The 26,608-nt window shown below is 38.3% G+C and overlaps 1 protein-coding gene across 1 annotated transcript in view; it reads left to right on the forward strand.

Moving 5' to 3' along the window:
* The first annotated feature begins 1,233 nt into the window (after positions 1 to 1,233).
* The window catches only part of LOC121323802 (tumor necrosis factor receptor superfamily member 16-like), a 50,011-nt gene continuing 24,636 nt past the window's right edge, over positions 1,234 to 26,608 (forward strand). The window contains exons 1-2 of the mRNA XM_041265019.1: positions 1,234 to 1,789; positions 11,394 to 11,535. Coding sequence (XP_041120953.1) covers positions 1,748 to 1,789; positions 11,394 to 11,535 — 184 coding nt within the window. The 5' untranslated portion in view covers positions 1,234 to 1,747. The remainder of the gene's footprint in view (positions 1,790 to 11,393; positions 11,536 to 26,608) is intronic.

The raw sequence follows: 26,608 nt of genomic DNA on the forward strand, positions 1-26,608 counted from the left end.
TGTCTAAGACATGCAGGTCCAGCCTATGCCCTTCCATTCAATCCATGAGCTGATTTATCACAACAGATTGCTTCTAGTGAAGTGAGCAGGGACTTCTGCTTTAGTCCTTTTATTTCTGGTTTCTAAATCAAAAATGAATTAAAGGATTTCTCAACTAGCCCTGCAAGAGGACTAATCAATATTGAACAGGAAGAGACAGCAACACAGCACACAAACGAATGCATGTCCAACAGTGTGAAGGTCTCATTATGATACCAGCTCTTTAATCCTGTTGGGTGACTTATTGACCCATGTATAAGCATCACCAATGGTAATGAAGATTCACTAGAACAGGCTCTGGGGTCGATCACAGCACCCTCTACAGTATTCTATATATTTATTGCAGATGTGACAGGAAACAGACCTTCTACAGTGACCTACATCATTGAACCCTTCAACACTGGTCAACACACACCCACATACAAAAATGTGTCTCCCGGTTTGTGGTGCTTGGGGGTGGGACAATCATTGCCTGTTTTACCCCAATCAGTTCCTTACTAAATATCTTGGTAACATTTGCAAATACCATTTTTCTTGTTTTTTTTTTTTTGTGTGTGTGTGTGTGTGTGTGTGTAAAGCATATGTTCAGCTCAACTACAGTATTTTATTTTGTACAGCTCGCTTGCTAGGTGTTTATGTCGCCCCCGTGTGATACAAGTTTTGTATTGTTATGGACACACTGCATCATCCATCCAGGTTGCATTTCAAACAGTATTGTTTTAAATTGAAATATATGAAAAGTCCCCAGTAAGAGATTAATATTTAATTCATACAACACGTTGCAATAAGACGTTGTGGATGTTTGTATTAATATAGTATCCTGAAGTCTTTACTTCCAACTTTCATATTAATACGAGGGGCTTCATTTCTACTAGTCGACACTAACATATTGACTTCCTATGTGATAAACGGTTAGTACCATATATATTTTTATTAATTAGTATATTTTTATTAATTATTAACCTTTGTGTTTTTTTCAGGTCATGTAATAATATTATATCAAGGTAAATCCTTAAAGAAAGAAAGAAAGAAAGAAAGAAAGAAAGAAACTATCGCAACTAGCTCATTCCCTTATTGAGAGAACACATTTGTGGTTATTATTAGATTGTTCCAATATATTTTCATATAAGTGTACTGACAATTTAATAATGACAAAAATCAGCAATTTTGATGTATGTATGTATGTATGTATTTATTTTTTTATTGTTTGATTGTTTGTTATGAGTTTTGAATGATACGGGACACTTTGAAGTCCAGTGGTAGTCAACTTAATGTACAGCATATTGGAAAGATACTTACAGTCCAAAAGGGGCGTTACTTCAGTCGGGGGGCTCGCACTCAACTGGTGAGAGGCGTCTCATTGCTATGAAAGCAGAAGCTTCACTGCGTCCCAACCCAAAAGAACTGTCCGCTCTGCTGCAGCAGTGAGTCGTACACTCTATCACGCACTATAGAGCAACGAACCCACCTGACCCAGCCTGCCGCCTGCAAATCTCAGAGACCCCGGCTCAGGGTGTGCATTGGAAACAGAAGATCATCAGACAGCTCAGGGGAAAGAAGATACACATATTATTATTAATAATAATAATAGCAACACATAAACTTTCCAACATTAAAGGATATTATTAATAATAATACTAATAATAAGAATAACATTATTATTATTATTATTATACATGAATACTGTTTGAAGAGGTGACCAGCAAAAATGGGATTCGTGGTCTATCTGTTTGTTTTGCTTCTCGGAGCGGTAAGTGTCAATCATTTTCTGTACTACCTGGTTTTGTAATCTTAGCAGTGCATGTACTAGTAGTAGCCTATACTAGTATGCTGTAGTTGCGTCTGTTTTTGAATGACTTTGAGTTGCCTGTGTTAGTATCTGTATCTCGTGGTAGGACAGCTCAGGAGACTGCGCTACAGGGAGAAGCGCTCTGCATCACTGCTCTGTGAAACGGACTCACAGACTTCATACCGGCCCGCGTGTTTCGTGTGGGCTGTCATGTCAGACGGCCTGGGGCATTATTTTGCAATAACCCCCAGATTATTTCACGACAAGTTTATGCGAAATGTTTGAGGAACAATGACCTCGAGGCACAAGCAAGGGTGTTTCTCGTTTTGTTCGGGTTTGTTTTGCACGACATGGTTCATTTATATATTAACGAGAAAGATTAAAAGATGAAAGAAGAACATGCCACAAGCCAAATATGACTAATGTGAGACAGATGGAACGATATTCCTGTGCTTGCCGGTGCAATCCATTACAGCCGATTCATAATCAAATTAGTATGATATTTATCGTTGATTAAAGTAGTTTTCAGTGATACAAGACAAATGCGAGGATTATACATGCAGTATTTATGAGTGGAACGGAAATATGCATGTATTAATTATTAAAAGGCATGAAACTAAATAAACCAAATGCTCCACAGCGCATTGACGTTAGCTTGCTTTAAAACAATTCGTCAAAAATGTTCAGAGCAGTTCTATCAAAAATGTGAATATATGACTGGGGTGTATTATGCATGTTTTTACTGTGCTTGGAAAGCCGCACTGTGGTTGGCATTTAGGAGGTAAGAGGGACCAACACATAATGCAACTTACTTTATTATCTCTTTGAAAGCGTAGTTATATCAAATATGTATGGATTTCATATGCTAAGAACCATATATTGTAAGTAAAATGCACAGCTGAGTCCACGGAACACCTGTCCCACAGTCGGTTGCCTGGTTTGTAGACGGCTTGACGTTTGAAGGCCACTTTTTTACACCAATTCTTTGCATTTACTAAAGCTCAGCAGAAGCTACAGAGCACACAAAACATGCCCTCACCTTTCCAACACAGGGACTGTGGTATTCCTCGCACACTGAACAGTGCAGGCACGGGAAAGTGCCGCTGCAGCGGTGTCCTGCTGACCGCTGTCTCGGGACGAATTTGTCTTTTTAATCAACAGAGCGGGCTCCAAATTCAGAGTTCGACAGTAGTTTTCTTTAGAAGAAACTTAATGTGCTGATGCTAGACTTTTTACCATGACAAGGAAAGACGGCCAAAAACCGTATAAATATGAAATATACTATGTATTCAGCACGAGTTACCAGATACATAATTATGTCGAATGAAAAATATTTGGCACATATTAATCACAAACGATACATACTCAGTAGTAGTTATACACTGTATAATAATGACCACATGACTAAATGTTATCGATATCACGATTAATCACATGATACAGACGATCAGTGTTTCAAAAGTGGGACTGTCCCGTCCAAAACGTGAGGTGTGTTATTTCACATGACCATGCTTATAGGTTACTGATTTCCCCTATATAGTATGAGGATTTAACCTGTTAAAAGGTGCCTTATCCCACAATTACTTTTACAGAGTCCTTGCTGTTTGTTATCAATTCCTCCATGGTTTAGCCTTCTGTGCCCTCTACTTTAACACAGATCAGACTTTCTTGACAGTTCAGTTCATTTACATTGCCCAGTGCTAGATTTAGGATACTTGCTACTACTTGTAGCTGTAGGAGGTTGTGGAAAACAAATATTCCCAAGCTTTGTTATAGCACAGAATTAAAAACGATCCCATTATATTCCCAGTGATTTAGCTTGAAGAATCCATAGCAGATCCATTAGCAGAGCACAGCATTCCCAGCAATGGAAAACCAATGGATTAGGAACAAATATCCCAGAGTGTCAGGTACTGATATTGTACACTAGTGCAGTACACTAATGCCAGGATAGTGTATTGGTTAATACCATTGTAATACAATTGATATGGCAAAATCTAGCAATATGTGTGCTATGGTACCATTCCATCTATGGCAGCCTCACGTCATAGCTGCCCTTGTGCTCCCATTGCAGTATTCCATTCAAGATTCTTAATGGGGTTGAAAAGAATACAGGGCAATCAAGACTCTTTGGTAGGAGCAAGTGCTGTCTTAATGAATAATAAATAATTTTGCAGTCTGGTTAAACCTTAAATCGTCTCATTTTTGGTCTTTGCTAGTATTCAGTCAGCTATTTAATTTTAGTAAACTTATTTTACAGTCCAGCCTTTCATTGTTTCTGTAGTAATATCTATACTCCCTGGTGATTGGTATGGCTCATTTAACCAAGAATGTTGGACAGCTCTGATATATACCATTGCCACTGAAGTGCCACTGTCTGCATTGCCATCGAAGATCATTGTGTCAGGGGAAGGGGTTTATAATTACTTACTCTCAGTAAATTAAGACAATATTGTGGTTGACATGAAAGGACAATATTTGCAGAAATAAACTATTGTCATATTTGTGCCACATTCCTCTTGTGCAATTTTGGTCATTGGAAGATAATTTTTACTGCTTTGCAACCATTTTCAAATGTGAGTGCCATCTTTAAACAATAGCATATTCAAATACAATGCTAAACAACACACTGCAGACCGAAGTCATGTAAAGATGATGATAACATAAAAAAACGGATGCAAAGTAGAGAAAAGGAACTTTAAAATTGCAAAAGTGAGCCAGCATAGGATTTGAGGCAGTCCCGACTGAAAGACCTTAACCTTATAGGGTGAAATGTGGGATATTATCCAGAGTCAAAGCCACTAATCTCAATTATTTTCCCAGTTTTTTTTTATATATTTGGGTGGAGAAAGCTAATTTGATTTGCAGTAAAAGCAGTGATAAAGAAGTGCCTTTAGACAGTTTCCTGTGCCAGGGGGGAGAGGTGCTCTCTGTCAATTACAAATACTTTGTAGTTTGAGAGAGCCTGAGAGGCAAGGAAGAATGGATCACAGCACTCTAATTTTCTATCTATATGATGAGTATGATCTTTCACTGGCATTCCAGATCCTGCTTTCTGGTGATCACAGGACACGATACAATTCCAATAAGCAAACGTCAGAAGCACCTCATTTTTAATTGAGTGTTTTTGAAGTTATGAAGGAATTACTGCTGACATTGCAAGATTTGCTCACAATGAGAAGTAACAGATGCTCATAATTAATGAGTTTAATGTGTTTCCAAGTTGTTATTTTTGGGATTTAATTTAAAATGATATATTGGTACTAAAATATAAAAAGTAAAACACCACTTGCAGCATGTTTAAGTCTAAAAAAAAAAACCTTGAAAATGTTTTCTGCGAACTGCAAACTTGATTTAATTAATCAAAACAGGCTTTAAAAAACAGTGCTAAACAAAACAGTACCTAACATAGTCCTTTATGGGAGTATTATATTATATTATATTATATTATCGCCGCTATATAATATAATCTCTTACTCGGACCCTTATAATATATCTTAGAATATTTATATTAGAGAATGAGCCTGGGAATAAAGGTAGAAGAGTGGATTAAAAAAGCAGTGTTCTATTATATTTTATCAGCTGCCAGAGAAGACAGTTTCACAATAACCATACAGACCACAAATGAAAGAAGCCCTTACTTCCTCTTGAACTAATCGGGAATCTACCTGCTACTGCCTTTAGCATAGGGGGTGATTAAAACTGTTTGAAAAGATCTGGTAGTGCCACTGCATTTTATACACTAAAATCACAGCACACCCAAACCCAGTAGAATACACCTAGTTTAGCCTTAAGCAAACGTGCAAACCTCCTCGTCTATAGACACGCACAGTGTGGTCTTGACTGAGTCACTCCTGTCATAGTGTTCTTGTTCAGCTATCTGCTCTGAAGTTCTTTTCAAAAGCTAAGGAGCTATTTACGTTGATTGTTTTCAGAGCTGTAAACAGCAGTTGACAGCTGGGGTCATGGGTTCAACCACACAGCCACCCTTGATTATCCAAACACAGCTTCCACCAACACCACAGAGGTGTGTGCTGCTGTCAGAGCTCAATGGACACATTGCAGGTGAATTGCTAGTGTTCAAGACACCATTCTGATGGGCTCAGCTGTTTAAGGGAGTGCTGATGAGACTTTAAACCCCTATAGAGTAAGAAGAGTCAACACATGATGTTTTGCTCCTGAATAAAATTGAACAAAATTATTGCAAGAGTTCATTTTTTCCTTTCCCAAAACGTGTTCGTTTTGTTGCATTTTGAGCATGCTTTCAGATGATTCACTTTCATTGTATCCCCTTCTAAACGTGTTTAAACTTGAACATATTGGGAATGCTTGAAACCAATGAGAAAAGCCATCATTAGAATCCCTCCATTGCTTTTTAGAAATTATTACAGCATGCATTTGTGTATAAGGCTGTATGTGTACTGCTTTTATAATTGGTAAGAAATTAGATATTACGAATTTGTAGACAATCTAAAGAATTCCATTAAAAAGCATGCCTAACCCATTAAGTGACAAAATTGTATGGGGGGTCAAGATAAGTCAGTAATATATGACCTCAGCAACGGCTATGAAAATCAGAGCTACCAGTATGATGAAAAACATAAAACCATGACATACAACAAGAGTGTGTAGAGAATAAGAAGTGGCAAAGAATAGTAGATTGAACATTGGATAAGTGGTAAAGCCATTGATGTCACGTGGAAGGATGTACAGACAGACAGATACCTCTATACATCTTCACAATCAGATACTCCCAATAACACATATTCAATGTTTCACCATCTCTATGTAAAGAAAGTACCTCCTACCATCTGTCCTAAACCTTTCTTCATTCAGTTTCCTACTGTGTCCCGGTCTCTGAGCTGTTACTGAAACAGTGACCTTTTTTTACTTAAAATCATAACACATACAATACTGTGCTGGAGTGTGTAGATCATGCATAGGGCAATGTAATTATCACACTGTTTTGTGTATTATAATTGTGTACTTAACAGATTGATTGTTCAGTGGCCGCTGTAATTGTGTCCACACTGGGTCTGAGTTGCATTTGTTAAATAACCCTTATTGGCTAACCCAGACATAGAGCTCAAACACCAGTGAAGAAAGCTTTTAAAAAAGTACAATTAGTCCAGTCTCTACTTATCTACCTACAGTAGAGATCCTGTATAATTGTGGTTATTTTAAGAAACTGTGGGGTCTATTCATAAAAATACTTACAGATTGTCATAGTTAATTGCATTTTGTTTAAAACTATTGAAAGTTGTCCACATTGATATTTATAAATATTCTGTGCAGATGGGCAACTGTTGCTAAGCAATTTATGAATGGCTATATAGTCGTTCAAGAACAAAATCTATCTCCTTTTGATAACATCATCAGCCCTAACAAGGCCCTCGGTAGCTGTTCAAAAATTAGCTGTCCCAATGGAGTCAACAAATTTGAATATACAAGTATGCAAGCACGCTGAAGAAGCGAAGAAAGGGGCGTTTTGAAAATGAATTACTGATTAAAGAAGTTAACATAAGCTATATGGGCTGCATGCCTGCTACATGTCTAGATTTCATTTATTTTTGACAAATTTTGGGGAGATTGTAAGGGAGTTTATGATTTAAAAAAAATAAAACAATTCTACCTAAAATTACAAACATTTGCCCCCCCCCCCCCCCCCCCCCCCCCCACACACACACACAAACACAACAAAAAAAGAAACAAGCTTGAAATGAAGATCCCTGCAGTATAGTTAGTCAGTTCCGGTAATGGCTGAGCAACCTTATCTAGAATACAGAATAAGTGAGTAGGGGCTTTTTACTGTGAGAGCACAATATCCTTGCTGACACTACAGCTCCCTCTGAGAGGATTGAATTGCACTGAGCCAGGAGATTTCCCCTGTAGACAGGGGCCCGCACAATGCAGAAGGCTGGAGACACCCTGCCTCTGTCTTTCAATGGCATCCAGCAGAAAAGAGTGGACGATTCAAGGTGTAGCAACCAAGGCTTGAAAAAAACATGTCCCCAGTGGCGCATGGTAAAGGCACTACCGCAGGGAGTTCACAGTGAGTCATCCAACAGGAGCCAAATCTTATTTCTAGACAAGTTAGTAATCTTGGCTGGGTGCCTACAGGAAGTGCTGCACTGGGCCTTGTGCTTTTTCTGCAGGTTAGAGAGGCAAATTCAACTCAAGACACAACCAGGACTCCTACCATCCTGTATAATGTTTAGTTGACTATATTTACACTTTGGCTTGGGTGTTACCAATTCATAGGCACCGTCAAGGACAACGGTCCCTTTTCTGGGAACGAAAATAAATCTAAACTTTCATCAGCACAAACTGTGCCAGCCATTCAGTACTGGACCTCTCTCTCTCTCAAGTAGAGACTGATATCCAGAGAGGGTTAGATTGAGTTCAAACTAATTTCACGTAGGAAGTGAGCCTGAAATGACAAGTGTTTTTGATGACTATACAGGCTAGATGGCACAATCACCTATCTCCTCTGAACAGTTAAAATACCTTGCAGACTTCTCGTGTCAAATAAGTGCAGTCCTAAATGCCCAGGCTGGTGTCAAGACAGTGTTTCTGTATTTTACAAGTTGATATTCTAGGAGGTACTAGAGCTGTATATATGTGTGTGAATGTGTACCTATCAAATGGATACTGCATCTGTATAATCTCTGCACAAAGCCTGGCTGCTGATTGGTTTCTAAAGTGGATTCCTTCACCGAGAATGAGTTACTCTGTTGATCTTTGATTCATCTCAAACTAAACAAATGTAAAAGCCAAAAAATTAGAGGAATATGCATGGTATGAAAAGACAGTGTAATACTGGAAGCAGTGTTGGAAACTAATGGTTAATAGTGAATTGTAAATATACAAACAAAAAAAAAGCATCTTTGTTTTTAAACAGCATTCAGATCTTCAAGGGAAGAGCTTGTCAAAAAGAGTCCTTACAGAAATGTGCCTTTTTATCTGGTGTTTTTTGTTGAAATCAGGACAGTTATCGTATTTTCCTTCATAATACATGAATTTATTTTATTTAAAATGTGTAATACATACAGTATATACAGAAATAATAGAAGAAAACAAAAACATAATGTTACATTTAAAGTTGAATACACTGTAGATCTACAGTACAATATAAATTACACAGAAACTGTACGGCTCTGCAATGTTCTCCCTTGTCCTTGTGTGTTTTGTTGATATCAAGAGACAACAGCTACTGTACTGCACAGATTAAGTTAAAGATCCCATTATAATAGTTGAGAGAATACAAAAGAAAAGAAAACAATGCTAATATTTAAAATGTCTTGCTCACAAACATTTCATGTTTTACAGTATGTGTCTTGCGGCTCTCGGCCATATGGAAGTTTTGATATGCGGCTTGTAGGGTCAGGAAGTTTGGCCACCTCTGATCCAAACTTCACTGTATTGTGTGTGTGTGTTGTGTTATCAATGAGAATCACAATGGAAGTGAATGGCTGAAATTCCACCTGTCATATCATTCTGTATAACACGATTTTATAGTATTGATCAGTAAAGGCATTTGAAGACTATATCTTTTAAAATATCATTTTAATTGGTTTCTTACCATTATACGGTTATGTACAGTAATTATTTTGAGTGGCTCTGGGTTCTGTTGCTCCAATACAGAGTTCTTATCATTTTACTCACAATCTGCCTCTATCTGGTTTCTTAATCCAGGTAAAGAGATATTTATAGTGAAGTGATAGATTTATAGATCAATATTGCAGCAACAGAACCCAGAACCATTCAAATATATTGTAAACACCATAACATAGGAAGGGAAATGTTATTACATGTAAAGCTACTTACTCTTTAACTGAAAAATAATAAACAGAAAAATACTGGTTATTATTTTGAACTGTCACATTTTTAAATTTATGTCAGTTTTTTGTTAAATATATGGAAAACTACAAAGCAGTATGCAATTCAATATGTTAACATAACATTATTCAGCAGGTTTAATTCAACTTTATGAAGCAAAACTTATATTTCAATTGGTGATGCCAAACTTTTGGCCAAAGCTGTACAATGAAAGGACAGTGGCATACAGATAGCAGGAGAGGGAACTCCAGCATGCCATGTTCACGTTTCCAGTGAGCTGCCCTGGGTAATAGCTGATCTTACACTATACTGTAAAGGTACAACACTTGCTTGTTCACAAGACGTCTCTGCGGCTCTTCTGCTAATGGTTTTTCTGTTTTACATTTTTTCTGAATTTATGCCATCATGCATTTTTAAGCTGGTTGAGACAGATTTCTAGATCACCTCACGCATAAACTAAGAGGATGTATCTACTTCCATCAATACTTCCTTGCTGTCTCCTCTCTCCCTTCAAAAGGCCACTCAGCCTGAACAACAATGATTCACAATTCAAAAGCCACACACCTCAAAGCTCCACCGTACCTGTGCAGAGAATCTGGAACACATGGTAGAAATGTTAGGCTCTTTTTAATTTCTTAGAAAGAGGAAGGCTTGTTCGAGAGAGGCAGAGGAGAGATAAGGGTAACTTATGGCATGCTAATGAAAGAGGAGAGAAGGATTAATGAAGGGACTCAAACAGACTGTACGTTTTTTTACAAGACATTTGAAGTTTTGACTTTTACCCCTAGGTTCCTGAAGATAATTCCATCCCGTATGTACATGCCTAATGATTTTTTAGTTTTTATTGAATTAGTAGGCAGTGATGCCTAGTGGTTAGAACTGTGGGACTGGGAGAGAAGCAGCGTGGCCTCGTGGTTAGAGCTAAGGGACTGGGAGAACATCAATGTGACCTAATGGTTAGAGCTGAGGGACTGGGAAGTAGGTTGTTCAGCTGTTTTCTGAGGCAATAGGGAGATAAGGGGGAGGGTCACTTGATGTCCTTGTGCTACCCACTGAATAACAACAGTCACTTTTTCTATGGTCTGTAATGGTCGAAACAATGTTATATATACGCCACAGAGTGAAAAGATTTTAATCTTACCATATCAGCACTGTGGTACTCTCAGTTTTCAGGGCTGACAGCTTCACTTGTCCACCTCTTGCTTGAGGCTTCTATCTTCAGCATTGATTAGACTGGTAACTTCGAAGCAGCATACTTAAGTACAGGCTGCTGTATCCTGACAGATCTGCATGATTACTTAGGCAGGCATCACTCGGTATACCAGCATCCTGGAAGCAGGCACTTTCTGTCTGTATTTCTTTCTTTCTCTCTGATGGCTTTCTTAGGAGTAAGGAGCTTCAGTTACATTTTATTCTTTCTTTTTTACCGTCTCCTTACTTTTTTACAAGGTTTGAAATCCCTCTAAATGCTTTTACTCAACTGTTGTTTTAGTTTTACCACAGAATACTGATTGGAATTGTGGAAAATAACTAAAAGTTTATTTGTGACTCAAAATGAGTTTCCCCCAGAAGGAGAGAATGGTGTGCTAGCAAGGGACGAGACTTAATGGGCCAAATGCTTTTTCTCGTTCCCAGACTTTTCTTCTGTTCTTTTATTGTAAGACAGTGCTGCTTGTATTTGTGGAGTTGTGTTTTACCCAATGTTTCTCTCTCTGTGCCTGGCCAGGTGGGAGTGCTGACTGCCCAGGAGCCCTGTGATTCCCAGCAGTACACTACTAGCGGGCAGTGCTGTGAGGTGTGCCAGCCTGGAGAGGGCATGGTGAAGAAGTGCGGGGTGAAGCAGACCGTGTGCGCCCCCTGCATAGACAGTGAGTACCATTCAGGACTGTTAAACATCAAAGTGCTGGGTATAGAAATACTGAAAGACACTTCAATTCAATGACAAACATTTGGACTAGAATATCTTCCATGTAAGACCTTCCATTGAAGATTGTCATTGAATTGTTTCTTTTAGTAATTTCTATAAACACCTTGACACTGAATTTAGAAACACTAAAAATCTGTTTATAGTCAATTCTCATTAAAACAAACTTAGATTTTCTACATAGTCCTGTCAAATTTAGCAGTTGCTTATTGTAAATACAAATTCACTGAACACAAATTTCTTGTTTGTGCAAATTATTAAACTCCTGATAATAAGAATTATTGATAAAAACTATTTTTGACTATATATATATATATATATATATATATATATATATATATATATATATATATATATATACACACACACACACACACACACACACACACACACACACACACACACACACACACTGCTGTGTAAAAGTCTTAGACATGTTGAAAATTATGAGAATCATCAATTTACTCAATACAACCTTGATGTGCATAAAGAAAAACATTGAGTGAAATAGCTCGAATCATTCTATTTTCAAGGTGGTATCCAAAGCATATACAACAAGTACAGAAAAACATCATCTGTAATTGACAAACTCATGAAGACTGACAAACTGGAAGACCCAAAAAGCTGTCTAACCAGCATGTTAGAGATAACCAGCACTTGAAGATAATATCTTGAAGGAATATAAAGAAGGCAAGCGTTGAATTGACATTTAACCACAGCGTTGAATATATGCTCATAATACCTCAGAGTAGAAAAATACAACATGTCTAATACTTTTGCAAAGCAGTGGTGTATATCTTCTGTAATAGAACTAAAGGCAACGCGTTGTCTTTCCGAAGGCCTTGAGAGGCTTTGAGGAAATTGTTGATGCTCATAATGCATCAGAGTAGAAAAATGCAACATGTCTAAGACTTTTGCACAGCAGTGTATGGCTCTGTAAATATCCCATGGCAACTGGTATGGCTCTTTTACCCAAAAGGTTGGAAGGCATTGGTCTAGAACAGTTTATATATGATATACTGGAATTGTTTTGTTAGGTAGCTATAGTAACAAAAGTGAAATTATGATCTGAAATCTTCAGATGTACAATTTAATCATATGACTGAGTGTGGAATTATCTTCCAAATCAGACCTGACAGGAAACAAAATGAGTTTCCTCTTTTCTGTTCCGGCATGCCCTTTAATTGCCAAGCATCAGTATCTATTAGCCTAGCGGTGCAAGCTTGGATTGATTATCACCAGTCATTAGCCACAAGGGAAGACTACTAGCCCTGAGTCCCATATCAATGAGTCAAACTGAATCCCAAAAGATAAAATAAGATGTTAAGATAGAATGAAGAGCACAATACAAAAAGCTCACAGTATTGATTCCTAATGCCTCACCTCGAGGCACAATACAATACACATGTAAGGAAGATCCAACACAATCCAACACAATGCATTCTACAGCTCCCTTTGTTAACTGACACCTTAATGCTCAGAACTTCAAAATAATCGAGCAGTGCCGAGATGAGACTGAGTTCTTCGACCAGCACTGCTTCAGCACTGCCTCACTGGGGGTCTCCCTGCTTTTACAGCACAGCAGTGTTAAAGCAGCCAAATCACCAGGCACAAAACACAGGGGGTGGGATTACGCAAGATCTACACACCGCAGCAACTGCAGCCAGTGCCCTTTGAAGACAGACAGCATTTAAGCACTTTGCCCTGGAATTATGACCCTTTAAAGCCACGATGGGTTAAGGTTTAACATGTTTCAATGCTGCTATAGATGCAGCAGATGCTCAAAGAATGGCTGTCTTCAATTATCACCATGGAGACAGCTCTCTGAGTGAGGGGACAGAAATAACAGATATTATTACCAGGGATACAGCTCTCTTAGTGAGGGGACAGAGAGAAGCAGATATTATAACCATGAAGACAGCTATCTGAGTGAGGGGACAGCATATTCCAATATAGAAGCCTGAATCAAATCTAAGTTTATGGCTCTGACGTAACTAATCTTTGTAATAGATAAGGTAGAGCAATCGTTATGATTTACTCCTGTGTTTGCAGTCTTTCTGAGTGGTTCTCAATTACCTAAACATGTATTTTCTATAATTTTTTGATAAGTTAAAGGACACCTGAGGTAAGGAGGTGCTCTTCCATTCTAATTGGCTGTCATACGTTACAGGCTTTATTCACCAAAGTATCGAAGTAAGCACGGCCTAGTGAGCTGCTGGCACTTATAGCATGATTCCTTCTTGTTTGGCTTGCAACACAAAGCGGTGCCTTAAATAGCTAATGATCTAATATGTCTATGACAGGCAACGAGAACAAAAGCAAAATCACTCCGAATGATTGCAAACATCATAACAATGTCAGGGGACAAGGCAGTGTGATTTGAATCGTTATCATGCAGATTTGTAACAGCTTGCACATGAAATGTTTTGATCAGACACACGCTACACTCACACATGTCTTTGAAAACTGCTTCAGACGTGCATTGTCTGATCTTTGAATGTAGCCAAGTTTCTTTGTTTTTTTTTTTAATAATCTTCAATAGTGCACCTAATTAACATGCTGTATTACAATCTGAAAAGAGATTAAATAGTTGCACACACTCTCAAACAAAAAATACCAGAATTGTTTGAATATTACCAGTGTTTCTATAAAAGTCTGTATTAGTCTGTTTTCCTCCTAGAGGCTGATGACTTAATAATACTGACAACAGCATAAGACACCTACTTACCTCTCAAATACAAAGCTTTCTCTCTGCTTAAATAGCAAGCCGTTTGTATTTGAACCATATAGTTTGCATCCAATCCTTACCTTCCGTTGCAATTCAATGAGCTGAGATATCAATTCATTACAGTGCACCCTATGGGGAGAATCCTGACCCCTGTGGTTGAAACAGGAAATTCAATATCTGTGTTCTTTGCATTATTATAGCTATAGCATATATGCTGCCTCTGAAACCTAGGGGACGGTGAGTGGTCATGGTTACGAGCCCCATGTTGATATTCCCTCCCTGATCCAGGTGGAAGCACTCTTGTGTTTACATTCGAGGACAAGCTTTGATTAAGCAGGTGGAGAATGGAATTAATCTCCTCCTAGCGGCTGTTGAGTTAATAATACTGACCTCAGAACAAGACCCGTACTTATCTCTCGACTAGAGAGCTTGCAGTTTAGCTGAATTGCATGATGTTCATCTTTAAACTGTATGCTTGGCAGTATGCGCCCAGCCCTTGCTTTTCTATTCAATTCAATCGGCTGAGATGCCAGATCATTATAAGTAACTTGGAACATCTTCCACTTCAATTAGTATTAAGAGTAATTACACCTATTTATCAAACCATAATATTATAGTTTGTTTAACTTCAACATGTTTATGCAGTTAAAAAAAAGGAAATTCTTCCCTTTTAAAGAAAGATCTTGAAGGCAGTAAGAGTGGTACACACCCCAAACTGCTGCCTGACTTCAGTATCTTGTGGTATAGTTTTGGGACAGCTTTCCTTTATTTTATCAGTATAGTTCCACTGTCATTGATACAGTGGTTTAATGATGTGGAACAGCTCCTCAATTGCCTATATACTGCAACCCCCTGAATAGAATGACTATTTTCTGCATAACCTCCAACGTTTCTGAAACGGGAGGCCTGCTGGTACATTATTTTTTTGCTTATTTGGAACCCAAGCTCTTATGCCAGCAATGCACCTTAACCAGAAAACAAATACATATCAAACCAATTAATGGAACGCCAGACTTGAGAGCAGCGAGAGCTAAATATAGCCTATTGATGGATGCTGCTCTCTACGACCTTGCAGCAGCATAGAGTTACCCGGCTTTGCAGTGAAAACACTCCCTCAGCAGAGACGCATTCAGACATCTCTCCCAGTCCCTCAGCTCTCACCACTAAGCCTCACTGCTTCCCTCCCAGTCCCTCAGCTCTGAACCTTAGGGCCCCACTGCTTCCCTCCCAGTCCTTCAGTTCTCCTGATTATGGTGCTGGAGAGCTGAGAATGAAGCTTTTTAATGCTTGCATATGTAGGTTCATATTTCTTTCAACTGTTGCAGTGTAGGAACCCTTTATTTTGTGTAACCATATTAAAAGGCAGCATTTCTGGATTGATTCCATTACCTTTGCTACTCTGTAGCATAGCCTGTGGGAAATTGTCAATTTGGAACCACCTAGAAGAGATCCTATCCCTGCTAACTGCATTACTGCGTGTGCTATAGCCCAGACTGCGGGAGAGGTTCCTCATGTAACAATATACTGCTGAAGTATTATCCATGCCCTATCCACAATGCAAGAGTAACATATATGAAAAGCAAATGGAAATGGAAACTACTTTATATATATATATATATATATATATATATATATATATATATATATATATATATATATATATATATATATTTCATATTATATACCCATCGAGTTACATATGTATAATAAGTGACACCCTACACACGACATACTAACTCATATAGATCACACTGATGAAGATTGTACTCAGTAATAGCTTTATTATATAGCTAAAGAAAAATATTTATATTCTTGTAAAACATAACATAACCTCTTCTCTGGTCCTAGATGGTTAAATCCAGAATCAATTGCCACAGTTAATGCATGCAGGCGTACAGGTGTTGTGCCTTGGTGAGAACATTTATTAAAATCAAAAGTGCAGCCAGACAAAGTAGCATTAAAAGATAAAATGTTTTTTACCTTGTTCACATTATAGCAATTTCGGTAATGTTTTCTGATACATACCAGGTATGTGTGTGATTTTTTATTATTTTTTTATTTTACAACAATGGAATATGATGTGCTGGAATTTTGGCAAATACTTCAATGTGATTTGGTTGATTTCTGATATGTGATTTATAAAGATTCTCATAGGTTAAACAGTCCTTTAAAAATTATAAACCTTCTCTAAGACAGTTGAATGAACTACAGGCTTTATTAAATGAATAACATATACTATAAAAAATAGTCCTTATCAAACCATTCCTTAGAACAACCCCAGTCCGTCTGAAATAATGAAACTAAAATCCCTAGAGTGCACTTTATAACAGATAGTGTTGGTACTGCTAACAAGGTAACAACATAAGCTTAGTTACGTAAACTAACACAGTTAAATACAGTTTGTAAATCTGATTTTTGAACAAATAATTTCACTTTTAGGGAATGTAAACAAACACACAATAGACAGACTGGTCAAGAGGCCTGCTTTCCTTAGGAAGCCTGGAGTAAACATATTGCAGTGTGGCTGGAGGGTATTGTAGACCTTTGGGTTCATTTTGGGTGGTATATTTATATAGAAAGACCTTTCCCTCAATGGTTGTGTTAACAACTGGATAAAGTGACACCATTTTACCAAGGTGTTTGTGATTGTTCACTTCAAGGAGGTGCCATGGGGCAATAAAACCAGGCAGATAGCGTCTTTTGGACATTATTGATTGCATGTTGCTGTTATAAGAACATAAGAACATAAGAAAGTTTACAAACGAGAGGAGGCCATTCGGCCCATCTTGCTCGTTTGGTTGTTAGTAGCTTATTGATCCCAAAATCTCATCAAGTAGCTTCTTGAAGGATCCCAGGGTGTCAGCTTCAACAACATTACTGGGGAGTTGATTCCAGACCCTCACAATTCTCTGTGTAAAAAAGTGTCTCCTATTTTCTGTTCTGAATGCCCCTTTTTCTAAACTCCATTTGTGACCCCTGGTCCTTGTTTCTTTTTTCAGGCTGAAAAAGTCCCTTGGGTCGACACTGTCAATACCTTTTAGAATTTTGAATGCTTGAATTAGGTCGCCACGTAGTCTTCTTTGTTCAAGACTGAACAGATTCAATTTTTTTAGCCTGTCTGCATATGACATGCCTTTTAAGCCCGGAATAATTCTGGTCGCTCTTCTTTGCACTCTTTCTAGAGCAGCAATATCTTTTTTATAGCGAGGTGACCAGAACTGAACACAATATTCAAGATGAGGTCTTACTAGTGCATTGTACAGTTTTAACATTACTTCCCTTGATTTAAATTCAACACTTTTCACAATGTATCCGAGCATCTTGTTAGCCTTTTTTATAGCTTCCCCACATTGTCTAGATGAAGACATTTCTGAGTCAACAAAAACTCCTAGGTCTTTTTCATAGATTCCTTCTCCAATTTCAATATCTCCCATATGATATTTATAATGTACATTTTTATTTCCTGCGTGCAGTACCTTACACTTTTCTCTATTAAATGTCATTTGCCATGTGTCTGCCCAGTTCTGAATCTTGTCTAGATCATTTTGAATGACCTTTGCTGCTGCAACAGTGTTTGCCACTCCTCCTATTTTTGTGTCGTCTGCAAATTTAACAAGTTTGCTTACTATACCAGAATCTAAATCATTAATGTAGATTAGGAATAGCAGAGGACCTAATACTGATCCCTGTGGTACACCGCTGGTTACCACACTCCATTCTGAGGTTTTTCCTCTAATCAGTACTTTCTGTTTTCTACATGTTAACCACTCCCTAATCCATGTACATGTGTTTCCTTGAATCCCAACTGCGTTCAGTTTGAGAATTAATCTTTTGTGCGGGACTTTGTCAAAAGCTTTCTGGAAATCTAAATAAACCATGTCATATGCTTTGCAATTATCCATTATCGATGTTGCATCCTCAAAAAAATCAAGCAAGTTAGTTAGGCACGATCTCCCTTTCCTAAAACCATGTTGACTGTCTCCCAGTACCCTGTTACCATATAGGTAATTTTCCATTTTGGATCTTATTATAGTTTCCATAAGTTTGCATATAATAGAAGTCAGGCTTACTGGTCTGTAGTTACCTGGTTCAGTTTTGTTTCCCTTTTTGTGGATCGGTATTACGTTTGCAATTTTCCAGTCTGTCGGTACCACCCCTGTGTCAAGAGACTGCTGCATGATCTTGGTTAGCGGTTTGTAAATTACTTCTTTCATTTCTTTGAGTACTACTGGGAGGATCTCATCCGGCCCAGGGGATTTGTTTATTTTAAGAGCTCCTAGTCCCTTTAACACTTCTGCCTCAGTTATGCTAAAGTTATTTAAAACTGGATAGGAACTGGATGACATGTGGGGCATGTTGTCAGTATCTTCCTTTGTAAAAACTTGTGAAAAGTAATCATTTAACATATTTGCTATTTTTTTTTCTTCCTCTACGATTTTGCCATTTGTATCTCTTAAACATTTAATCTCCTCTTTGAATGTTCTCTTGCTGTTGTAATATTGGAAAAACATTTTGGAATTGGTTTTAGCTCCCTTAGCAATGTTTATTTCTATTTCTCTCTTGGCCTTTCTAACTTCCTTTTTGACTTGCGTTTGCAGTTCTGTGTACTCTTTCTGCGTACTTTCTTTTTGGTCCTTTTTTAATGCTCTGTAAAGTGCCTTTTTTCGCTGAATTTTTTTTTTTAATTGATCTATTAAACCATTTTGGCAATTTAGTTTTACATTTAGATTTGTCTACTTTAGGGATATAATTGTTTTGCGCCTCTAGTACTACATTTTTGAAGAATAACCATCCTTCTTCTGTGGGTGTTTTCTCTATTTTACTCCAATCTACTTCGCCTATGAAACAATGGACCAGATCAAAGGTCTTTGCACGCATTTTGTTGTGAAAGTTTAGGAGCAAAAGGTCCTATTCTCCACAGTGAGGTAATGGTAAGGCTTGACTTACTTAATTTAGTACTGCCACAGAAATGCAACAAGCAAGCATCACGAGAGCTTCCTGTCCTATCTGCAAACAAGTGGGAGTGCACCTCAATGCTTCACTGCCTGCCATTCAGTCCTGGATCTCACGCAAACACTGGCAGTAGATTTGTTGGTTTGCTTTTGTATGTTGGCTCATTCAAGAAATTCTCAGGAGCTCGATATTTCAAAACATTTTAGCAAGATCTCCAAACAAATTATCTTAAGATCTCGTCATAACGGTTTGCAGTGTCGAGATCCTGAGACAATTTCTGATGCATCAACTCTGACATCTTTTTCATATATAAGCCTTATATAGTTAGATCCAAGTTTTCAAGGGTGTAATATCTTGGCTGTCTGGTATCCAGTGGTTATGGCTTTTGAATACCATGGTTTTGTAAAACCACTATAACTCACAGTAGCTCAGCTGGTTCACACGCTCTGGTATGCCTGTTTTGCCTGTCTAGTGATTGTTAGGGATAGGCTTGGTACACAGAGAAGTGTCCTTTTTGGATTCACTTTCTCAGCAGTTACCCTTTCAATCCTGAATTAAACATGGGCTGTCTGCTTTTGATTTAATACTCATAAGTCCTAATTGATAAAGTGCATGTTACTTCTGAGACCCACATCCACTTCAGTTTATTCACACAGATGGAGAATACAATCAAGCCAGATTGCAAACAGCTCATGTTAAAAAGACTGTAAAGATGGATTTATTATCGTTCCCTCTCGTAATCCTGGCGCATTCAAAAAGGTGCAATTTTTGACTTCTAGTTCCTGTGTGAGCTCTGTGTGAGCAGCACTCATCGCCGTGATCACTCTATTAATGGTGGGTGAGCAGTTCAGATATTTGATTATAAGCCAGTGACAGTTAGGAATTATTAACCTATGGTTATAGGAAGGAACCACTGAAGGGGCATAGCGCCAGAAAAAAAGGCATGGTGGAACACCCTTTTTAGAGCACACTGCCTATGCAACAATGCTATGAACCAAGGCACACTGGTTGACTCTTTATTGCGACCATGGCCATGCAGATATTTAACTTTGTTACCTTGTGAACTATTACCTTGGTCAACGCTAATTGACCATGGTCTGGACAGTACCAGGCAGTGTTCTTCTGCATTGGGACAACTGAACAGTGTTTGTTCATAAAGTATATACCATTTAATACATAGTTTTCCTGTTCCACAGGCAGGTCTTTTGTGTTTAATACATACAGTTTAATACATACAGTACCATTTAATACTTACAGTTTTATCACAGATTGATATTTGGTGTAAATAAGGTACATGCGGAACAATAAATGACAGTCGTGGCGGTATTTGTGACATCAGGCAGGGAAAATAGTTGCCGTTTACTTTTATTTATGTTTTTGTTGGCCATTGTACAGTTTAAATGTATAAAATTGTAATTACATTTAGAAAAAAATATAAATTCGTAAAATGGTGCTTCTTATTCCATTGTACGGCTCACAGGGGTGTGTTTTGTACAAATAATAAACTCCCGTTCAGTGACAGTTGAGCTTTCTGGTATTGTTTATATTTATAAGCAGTTACATACAAGGGACAATGTAAGTGCTGATTTACATTGTCCCTTGGAGCCCATTATAAGTGGAGCGCACATGTAACATTAACAAAGGTAGAGTTTCTTAATGGTATTATGATGATCTCTCAATATTAGTTAGAGGCTGAGAGGACAAGAAAATACAATAAAATACAGTCATTGACATCCTATTAAGCACTAACCCATAATGTGTTGATCATAAAATATAGTATAATGCCAGGAGTGGACTTTATTAATGCAGTGACATGAATTATTGATGGAAGCATTATGGTAATGGCAACAGGAAAAGGCATATTGTGAACATTCAATGCAGCTAGATATATCAGCTAGATCCCATGGCCTGCAGCCTTCGCTGCCCCAGAGAGAGAGAGAGAGAGAGAGAGAGAGAGAGAGAGAGAGAGAGAGAGAGAGAGAGAGAGAGAGAGAGAGAGAGAGGGAAGGCTGTGGGGTGTCAGATAGATTAATACTTTCAATTAGTCATGAAATGGACATGAGGGCCGGGCCTGTATCTGGGGACCAACTGGGGTGAGCAGACATAATGGGACAGGGATAGAGGGAGCCTTGTGAATAGAGTTGAGGAACAGGGAGGAAGTGAAGTAATGTGCCTTGTGATTAGAACTACAGGACTGAGTTAATAGAGCTGATAGACAGTAAAGTGGTGGGGCTTTGCGATTAGAAATGATGGAATGAAAGGGAGGAAGTGTGGCCCAGTGTATAGGGCTGAGGGACTGGGATGCAGTGTGACTGAATAGATTGAACTATGGGAGCTGCTTTTAAGTTTACTCTCCAACTTCCTTGGTGATACTTGGCAAAGCAAGACCTCTCTAGTATATCTTGCTTTGAACTGAATCCTAGCAACACCTAATAATAATTCCTTCTTCCATTGAGCTCTGTACTGTACCTCAGTGTTGCTGTTTCATTTCCATTGATTTCAGTTAGAATGTCTTGGGTCCGGTGAACAAGTAAAACCACAAAATAAAAAAGGCAGTGTGCACCTGTAGATGGGATTTGCCTTTGTAAATCTATTTACTGTGTTTACCAAATTGGAATAAAAATGGTGCCTAAAACAGGACTTCACAAAGCCGATGGCTTGAACTGTAAATTATATTTACTAGGACCCATTTGCAGAGATCATATTATCACCACAGCCTGTAAGTCTGAGCTTGACAAGCAAGATACATTCTCATCAGTGTGCCACTTTCTGAAATGTGCATGCTGCATAATTTAGTGCGTTTCCTATTATATCCAAACCTAATTCCATAAGCACATGCAGTATTGATAGCTGGATTTGTACTGCTTAGATCTGAATCCCACAGAGTCCCAAGCTTGTATTATTTACCACTCCCCTTGCTCCCTGCTTCCAGAGCCCTGTAATTATCTTATAAATGACCAGCAGGCTAAGGGTAACTGTCACAATGATCCTAATGCAGAAGTTTGTCTGCAAGTTTGAGTGAATAGAATCATAAAACTGGAAAATAACTGGGGTCATAAAGTAGCAATGTATTTTATGAATTAATCTGTACCCCTAATAGGAAAATGCTTAAATACTTTGGTCTCAATTGATTATCATAAATGTTCTGAATTTGGTGTCTTCGTCGGTTTATATTGACATGTACATTACACATGATGTCTGCTTGATTTAGCCCCACCAGACGCCATGACAGTAGTACAGTATTTCATGTCAGTTTTTCGTTAAGTATATGGAAAACTACAAAGCGGTATGTTATTCAATGTTATTGTAACATTATTCAGCAGGTTTCATTCGACTAATTTTAGCGTGATGTTACTTCCATCTGATACAAACTATCTGATTCAAAGACATTTCTGATGGCTGTATCGCATCAATATCAGGGTCTACTATATATTAGATACATGTATATAGAAATAGCAGACCCTGATATTGATGTGACAGTGCCATCTGAAAATCCTGTGGAGTGAAATCTGACTCGCATGTGAAATGACTTTGAATTTGCATGTTTGTGCTGTACTGCTGACGCTGCCTGCCTGTCATTTTTATTGACTAGTGGTTTTGGTAAATCAAGCTGCTAATTGTTTTTGGTGTCAACACTGTAGCAATTGGCACTACTGCTGAATGCTTTGCAAGCCTGTTGGAATGATAAATATGTTCCAAGAAATTGTTGCACCCATGTGTGGAGTTTTCTTTCTGAAATTGCAAAACATTCTGGTATACATGGCATTTAGTTGATTTCATGAGATAAAGTCATTGGATTTATTAAGTTTGAAACAGCTTTGATTCAGGGGACAGGGCAATGGTTAGTGTGAAAAGAAGCAGCCAGCTGATGGCACAGGCCTCGGAGGAAAGCGTGTTTTTGTCTTCACCGCTCCCGAGTCAGTGCGGGGGTGGTAGCGGTGATTTGCGCATAAAAATCATTGGCTCTTCCAAATTGGGAGAAAATGATAAAAACAATTGGCAACCAAAATAAATAAAAAAATAAAAAACTGGTATCTAACGTGTAGGTTAGTCATCATATAATCGTGCACAGCAAACTGGGCACCGATTGAAGCAATCTCTTTTCCTTGTTGTGTCAAGGCGATAATAAGCCGTGTGGAAATCAATTTTTTTTTTCAGCGCCTTCAACCAGTGTTGCCAATTTAGCAAATTTCTTGCCAAATCTACTGACTTTAACGGCTGACTTGGCAAGATTTGTTGTCAAAATTAACTAGCTACAAATCTAGCGATTCCCAGGGTACAGATATGAAATCGTTAAAACGTTTCGATTATCCTGTATTAGCAACAGCCTTTTATAAGAATCATTGTCAGGGTAATTAAATGAAATCCAATAATTCCCCGTCCAATTTGAATGTGCAAGAAACTTCAATGCGTCCTTTGCTTACCAACAGGCTCAATAACCACGAGTGGTTTCTCAGGGGAGACCAGATTCCGTGAAGTATTATACGGTATACGACTACCAAGGAACGTAGCTTGGTCAGGACTGTGTTTCTTATTGCTGAGTTTGTGTTGTGTTTAGATTCCGATTGTGAGGTCAAGCTACAAAGCATCACTCTTACAGTAACGTTTGAAGATTCCCATTGGGATCCCATTTAAATCCCAGTTTATTACCCTGTAGAAACCCAGAGCAGAACCATTAGCAGACAACAGCATTACCAGCACGACAACACACTGAAACTGTGGCACGCTCTTGAATACGAGGGCTATTATGAACCAACATTTTAAAAATGGTATAGCTGTTTCAGACTAAGGGCTCTATTCTGAGGGCAATAATTTATTATTTATAATAATTATACATGGTACATTATTTCATGGCATTGACATTACCACATGTAAAGTGTAAAATACTTACTACCCTCCCTGATCTGTCTACCAGTAGCAGCAGCTGATTTATTTTCTAGCAGGGCATGAAATGCTGCATCACGTTCCCTCTAAGCTTGTAACGTATGACAGTTTATAACCAGGGCTTAAAATTCCATGGAATGTTTCACAAAGTCCAACCGACCCCACTACCCCCACCAAAGCTCATACATTATCAGGCAAACAAACCGATATCTTGTTTCAGGTCTACCGATTGTAGTGACTTATTTCAATCACGGAAACAAAGCAAATACATTGTGTCACGTTTACATAGCAGTTAATTCGTTTAAAGTTGCACATGATACACGCACGCACACACTGCACTAGCAACAACCAGGAATAGGAGGACTGACATACACCTACAAATACAGAAGTGGACTCCTGTTATGCTGCTCTCCATATACTCTTCGTAATAATTTTCAATTGTAATAATTAGCATGAAACTAAATTGCTTCAGTCCTTGTGATAATAAACGTAGTACTGCATGGTATCTGCAAAAGAGGATTTTTTTTTTTTTTTTATCAATATATTTGTTTATTATTAATTTACGAATAATATTGTTAGTTTCTTACATTTTGTTGTTTTTTTCATCTTATTTTTTTCTTTCCTTTTACTTTTCTTTGCTACTTTGCTTTTTACAGTGGCTCTCAAAAGTATTGCCCCCCCCCCCCCTTGGACTTTTCCACATTTTATTGTGCACAACATGGATTTTTAATGCTTCATAAGAGTTTTTGCCACTGATCAACACAAAAAAAGTCCATAATGTCAAAGTGAAAAATAAAATCTACAAATTTTTCTAAATTAATTACAAATACAAAACAGAAAATAATTGATTGCATAAGTATTCACTCCCTTGAGTCAATATTTGGTAGAGGCACCTTTGGCAGCAATTACAGCCATGAGTCTATTTGCATAAGTCTCTACCAGCTCTGCACATCTGGACACTGCAATTTTTGCCCATTCTTCTTTGCAAAATTGCTCAAGCTTGTCAAGTTGGATGGGGACCTTTGGTGAACAGCAATTTTCAACTCTTTCCACATATTCTCAATTGGATTGAGGTCCGGACTTTGACTGGGCCACTCCAGGACATTGACCTTTTTGTTTTTAAGCCACTCCATTGTGGCTTTGGCTGTATGTTTGGGGTCATTGTCCTGCTGGATGATGAATCTTCTCCCAAGTCCCAGGTCTCTTGCAGACTTCAACAGGTTTTCCTCCAGGATTTCTCTGTACTTTGCTGCATCCATTTTGCCCTCTATCTTCACAAGCTTTCCAGGCCCTGATGCAGAGAAGCATCCCCATAGCATGATGCTGCCACCACCATGCTTCACGGTAGGGATGGTGTTCTCAGGATGATGTGTGGTGTTAGGCTTGCACCAAACATAATGCATAGCGTTGAGGCCAAAAAGCTCTGTTTTGGTCTCATCCGACCATAGAATCTTCTTCCACTTGGTCTCAGAGTCTCCCACATGCCTTCTGGCAAACTCTAGCTGAGATTTGATGTGAGTTTTTTTCAACAATGGCTTTCTTTTTGCCACTCTCCCATAAAAGGCCAGTTTTGTGAAGCACCCAATGATACCACGCCCCGAAATGTATGCCGACCCGTGGCGATGGGGCAGGTGCTCTATAATAGCACAAGACATGTCTTCAGAATACCATTTCAGTGCCTTTTTTATTATTTATTTCTTCGCTCCATTTATGAGCTGAAAATTTTGGGACAAGCACTGTTCGCGCTTGCACTCACATTTGCTCTGTGATCAGAATACAGCTCTAAGTCTTCCTGTAGAAGAGGTATGGTGTTATTTGCAATCATTCTGAGTGGCTTTGGGCTCTGCTGCCACTCCAATATTGAGTTATTTTCATTTTTCTCAAAATCTGCCTTTACCTTTGAGCAGCTGTGAGCTTGTTCAGAGTTCTAAATGCCAGGCCCTGAACAAACTTCCTAATTCCATTGAAATAATGTGACCTTTAAGCTCCACTTGCTGCATTTATTTAGATTAGGAGGACAAGTTGAAAGTTCATATTCTTGATATAGATGTACATTCCACACTTCTGTGTAATGCAATATTCTACTGTAATTTACATTTGAATTCCCTTGCTAGATTGGCAATACATTTAAAAATGTGTTCACTTTTGGTAGCGCAAATGATCCAATCATTGTGCATGTTGGTATCTAGTAATATTGCGTGACAAACCAGGCTAGCTGTACACACCTGTTAGGTGGAGTTAGCTAACACAATATCAGCAGGGAAAAAGGTGCATATTTCTGTTGGGAAAAAAAATATGTATAGACTTGAACTTTAAAGATGTTAACAACGGAACTTTGAAACAGGTCTTTCCAGCTCACAGAGCAGTAGCTGACAGCCAGATGTGTGGAAACGTCAATGTGGCGAGGCTCCAAAGACTACATTATAAGCGTCAATGCAAATGCCAGTAATCT

The sequence above is a fragment of the Polyodon spathula genome, chromosome 12, assembly GCF_017654505.1.
Source record: "Polyodon spathula isolate WHYD16114869_AA chromosome 12, ASM1765450v1, whole genome shotgun sequence".
NCBI lineage: Eukaryota > Metazoa > Chordata > Actinopteri > Acipenseriformes > Polyodontidae > Polyodon > Polyodon spathula.